Source organism: Rhinolophus sinicus, chromosome 14, assembly GCF_057876585.1.
Source record: "Rhinolophus sinicus isolate RSI-liver-muscle chromosome 14, RSI-T2T, whole genome shotgun sequence".
Classification (NCBI taxonomy): domain Eukaryota; kingdom Metazoa; phylum Chordata; class Mammalia; order Chiroptera; family Rhinolophidae; genus Rhinolophus; species Rhinolophus sinicus.
The window spans coordinates 143539146-143543900 of NC_142514.1; the positions used below are offsets into that span (position 1 = coordinate 143539146).

Here is a 4755-nt window from a genome sequence, read left to right on the forward strand (position 1 = left end):
CCTACACTCGGCCCGCAAGGTACGTCAGGGTCAGGACCCGATCGGGGGCGGGATTGGAGGCGGGATCCGGGGCGGGGTCCAGGTGGAGCCCTGCTCACTCCGCCTCCGCGGTGTTGTCCAGGCTCCCCGCCTCAGCATCAAACAGCTGCTGGGGACAGAGGAAGAGGAAGGGGTGGAGCTGTTTTGCGGCTGTCAGCTGAGCTGTCAGCCGACAACAACCAGGCTAATCGGGTGTCCCTAGCGCCCTCCTGCGCCTTCTAGACCCGCGGGGCCGGGACAGGCGGACCAGCCTGGTCTAGGAAGCCGGACAATGTCCCGCCACGGAGTAACTGCAGGCCGGAGCTACCCCAGGTCAGGCCCGGAGCAGGGATCAAACAGGTCCTGGGGGGGCCCCAGCCTGGGGCTCCTGTGGATGGCGCTGGCGCTGGCCCTGCCAGACTCCCTGGTTCTCTGGACCCCCGCTGGGGCCCACCCTCTTCCTGCCCAACAACATCCCGCCATTTTCAGTCGCACAGTGCCCCAGCTCCAGAATATCTTTGGGTTTTGGAACCTCTCTTGCCCAGCCTGCAAAGGCCTGTTCACCGCCATTGACTTTGGACTGCAGGTGAGTACTAAAGGGGCTGAGGTGAAGCTACCAATGGGGAGCTACAGGGTGGGGGCTGGGGTCCCAAAGAGCATGCCTGATGGAGAGGCTGGCATCCACAAGCCTTTAGTGAATTTGATCTCCTTTAGGCACACCCGTGGCTACATGCCACCGCTGTCTCCAATGTGACCTTGTGAAGTAAGGAAAGACTGAAAATTTTATGCTAAGCACCGTGCTAGTCATTTTATATAGGCTAAATTAATCCAGTGAGCTGGTTACATTACAGCTGTTACCTCCATTTTACAAAGAAATAGTCCCAGAAAGGTGAAGTCCAAGGGCAGACAGCTAGCAAGGGGGAGGCTGGGACTCCCACTTGCCTGACTGAATCCCCTCTGCCTTACACTTGGCATCTCCAGCCCTGAGAACCTGGTACTTAGCTACTTAAAAGGGACTTGAATTAAGAACTACCCAGGGGTGTGGGACTAGATGGGGCTGCCTTGACCCTGATAGGGTTATGATGAGTGCTAGTTGGTAGATGAGCTTTGTGGAGCCCCCCAGGCCGATGAGGTCCTGCCCCTGTGTGTCCCCAACCCTGGACAGTCTGTCATTATGCCCAACCCAAATTTCAGGGCACATTGCAGACAGTACCTGAGAAAGCCAGCTGGGCAAGCAAGGACTGAAATGCCACTAGCCACGGAACTGAAGAGAAAGTACTGGCCTGGTGCTACCTGACTCAGAGGACAGTATCTGTGGGAGGCAGGGAGTGCACTGAGGTCTCTTCACCTTGGTGGTGCTAAGTCCAGCCCAGCCCCTGTTTGGATATGGAGGCCCAAAGGGTGGTAGCCAGAGGATGGCCTGGTCCCTGTGCTCTGTCTCTGACCTCTCACCACTGGGTCTTCCCACCACAGAAGGAGCCCAATGTGGCCCGGGTGGGCTCTCTGGCCATCAAGCTGTGCAAGCTGCTGAAGATAGCTCCGCCCAGTGTGTGCCAGTCAGCTGTCCAGCTCTTTGAGGATGACATGGTCGAGGTGTGGAGACGCTCAGTACTGAGCCCATCTGAGGCCTGTGGACTGCTCCTGGGCTCCACCTGTGGCCACTGGGACATTTTCTCATCTTGGAACATCTCTTTGCCTGCTGTGCCGAAGCCGTCCCCCCAGCCACCCAAACCCCCAGCCCCAGGTGCCCCTGTCAGCCGCATCCTCTTCCTCACTGACTTGCACTGGGATAGGGACTACCTGGAGGGCACAGACCCTGACTGTGAGGATCCACTGTGTTGCCGCCAGGGTTCTGGCCTGCCACCCCCCTCCCGCCCAGGTGCTGGATACTGGGGCGAGTACAGCAAGTGTGACCTGCCCCTGCGGACCCTGGAGAGCCTGTTGAGTGGGCTGGGCCCTGCTGGACCTTTTGATATGGTGTACTGGACTGGAGACATCCCCGCCCACAATGTGTGGCACCAGTCTCGTCAGGACCAGCTGCGAGCCCTGAACACTGTCACAGCCCTTGTGAAGAAGTACTTGGGTCCAGTGCCTGTGTACCCTGCCGTGGGCAATCACGAGAGCACACCTGTCAATGGCTTCCCTCCCCCCTTTATAGAGGGCAACCACTCTTCCCGTTGGCTCTATGAGGCGATGGCCCAGGCGTGGGAGCCCTGGCTGCCTGCTGAAGCCCTTCACACCCTCAGGTATTTGAGCTCCACGGAAACCTAGGAAGGGAAAAGAAAGGTGGATGAAAGTGAAGGGAGCAGGGAACCTGGGCATTATCTGTGACTGCTATAGCAGGAGTCCTCAGCTCTCCTCATGACCCTCCCTAATCTGATTCCACCTTCCCTTTCCACACTTACTTCCAGCCACCCTCCTTCACAGGGCTGGCAGCGTACCCTCTCCATCCTAGTCTGTATCTTTCCTCGTGTTGGCCTTTTTTAGAATGGCTTCCCCTCCTGTTTAACATCCCACCTTTTCCCAACTTACCCAGGCCCACATCATCTTCCCCAAGTGCATTTGCTTCCCATTCTAGCTCACTTTTCTCTTTGCCCTGAACTTCTAGAGCCCTTAGCCCTCTGAACTGCTCTCCTCAGTCACTTGGGCCCTATCATCAGTGCTGCTTGGTTTTCAGCTAGAATGTGAGCTCCTTGAGGGTAGGGATGATGTGCTGTATGCTTCTGTCCTCCACCCAAATGCCTAGCGCAGGACTGGGCATGCAGGACCAGGATTTTGAGTGAGAGTTGACCCCTTATGTTCACTTTGTTTCAGAATTGGGGGGTTCTATGCCCTTTCCCCACGCCCCGGCCTCCGTCTCATCTCTCTCAATATGAATTTTTGTTCCCGTGAGAACTTCTGGCTCTTGATCAACTCCACAGATCCTGCTGGACAGCTCCAGTGGCTGGTGGGGGAGCTTCAGGCTGCTGAGGATCGAGGAGACAAGGTGAGGCAGAGTGGTGGAACATGGTGGTGTAGGTGCTAGGGGTGGGGGAGCAGCTGGCTCTTCCCAGCAGACTCCTATCTGGAGCTGGAGCACCTGATTTTTTGGTGCTCCCAACAGAGTTCTCTGGGGATTCAGCTCACTATCCCCCTTAGAGGTCCTTTCGTTCACTCCCCCTCTTTCTGGTCAGGAATGCCAGCCAGAAAACGAAAGATGAGTACCAACTATGCTGGCCAGGGCTGCCTGGACTCCTCCTTGCCTGATAACCATCGTTACCTCTCCCCGCAGGTGCATATAATTGGCCACATCCCCCCAGGACACTGCCTGAAGAGCTGGAGCTGGAATTATTACCGAATTGTAGCCAGGTAGGAGGGAGGTGGGAGTGTGGGCTTAAAGAGTCTGAAGGTTGAAATTCCCCTGAGCCTCTGACTATCCCTGCTGCCCCATCAGGGTGAAGAGGCTACTTACTTGAATATGGTGGAGAAAAAAGCATCCTATTTCCCCCCCTCCCTAGACTCTTCAGAACATGATTTGTGTCTTCCGGCCAGGTATGAGAACACCGTGGCCGGTCAGTTCTTTGGCCATACCCATGTGGATGAATTTGAAGTCTTTTATGACGAGGAGACCCTGAGCCGTCCGGTATCTGTAGCCTTCCTGGCGCCCAGTGCCACCACCTACATCAGCCTTAATCCTGGTGAGGCGATGGCAGTTATTGGAATAGGGGAAGTTGGTGGAAAGAAGGGGGTGGGGTCGGAGCCCAGGCCAGCAAGGTGCGAGATGTGAGGCCCCTCCCTGGAGTTGCCTTCGCTCCTTCCCTCTCTAGCCAAGCCCTTCCTCCTTTCAGGTTATCGGGTCTACCAAATAGATGGCAACTACTCCGGGAGCTCTCATGTGGTCCTGGACCACGAGACCTACATTCTGAACCTGACGCAGGCGAATGAGCCGGGAGCCACTCCGCACTGGTATCTCCTCTATAGGGCTCGAGAAACCTACGGGCTGCCCAACGCGCTGCCTGCCGCCTGGCACGACCTGGTATACCGCATGCGTGGCGACACGCAGCTATTCCAGACCTTCTGGTTTCTCTACCACAAGGGCCACCCGCCCTCCGAGCCCTGTGGCACACCCTGCCGCCTCGCTACTCTGTGTGCACAGCTCTCCGCCCGCTCCGACAGCCCTGCTCTGTGTCGCCACCTGGTGCCGGACCCAAGCCTCTCTGATGTCCAGAGCCTGCGGCCGCGGCCACCATTCTGCTAGCACCCGGAGTTGGGAAAGAGCATCTTAGGAAAGGAGCAAACACTCCAGAAGGCCACTGTGGTGAGAAGAACGTGGGTGGAAGAGCTTATCCTGGGCCCCAAGTGCACAGGAGAAACAGCACCTTCTTATTTTCCTGGTGCTGGTTTGGCAAGACATGGAGGGGAGTTGGCAGCTCTGTCTGAACCCAGCATCTAGCCTACTCCAGGGCTGCTGTCTTTTCACGGACATGGAGTAGAGGTCTCAGTTGGCATTGCCCTGGTCAGACCAGACAGGAGCTGTCGCCCCAGGCCCGTGCTGGCCAACCAGGAACACTATTGCTGCTGCTGCCTGACTGCCAGGCTGTTAAAATAAAGATGAAAGACTTGAACTCCAGCCCTCTCTGTGGCTATTCCAATTTCTTCTTTCAAGGCAGGCAGGGCAAGGGCCTTGGGAACAAGAGTCTAACAGGGATCAGGGTAATGGGGGTGATGGTGTGGTGCAGGCACAGGAAGGCACACAGC

The 4755-nt window shown here is 56.9% G+C and overlaps 1 protein-coding gene across 1 annotated transcript; it reads left to right on the plus strand.

Moving 5' to 3' along the window:
* The first annotated feature begins 126 nt into the window (after window positions 1-126).
* Window positions 127-4627, plus strand: SMPD1 (sphingomyelin phosphodiesterase 1). The gene is made up of 6 exons (XM_019755871.3): window positions 127-604; window positions 1492-2264; window positions 2833-3004; window positions 3290-3366; window positions 3550-3695; window positions 3846-4627. The coding sequence occupies exons 1-6, from the start codon at window positions 311-313 to the stop codon at window positions 4253-4255; spliced, it is 1872 nt and encodes a 623-aa protein (XP_019611430.3). The 5' UTR covers window positions 127-310; the 3' UTR covers window positions 4256-4627.
* The last annotated feature ends 128 nt before the right edge of the window (window positions 4628-4755 follow it).

What these genes read in the sequence shown, in the direction of transcription:
- SMPD1 (XM_019755871.3), top strand. Translation starts at nt 311, where the DNA reads ATGTCCCGCCACGGAGTAACTGCAGGCCGGAGCTACCCCAGGTCAGGC. An exon ending in GAAGCCCTTCACACCCTCAG is followed by an intron (nt 2,265 to 2,832) that starts GTATTTGAGCTC and finishes ACTTTGTTTCAG; the next exon opens with AATTGGGGGGTTCTATGCCC. An exon ending in CTACATCAGCCTTAATCCTG is followed by an intron (nt 3,696 to 3,845) that starts GTGAGGCGATGG and finishes TCCTCCTTTCAG; the next exon opens with GTTATCGGGTCTACCAAATA.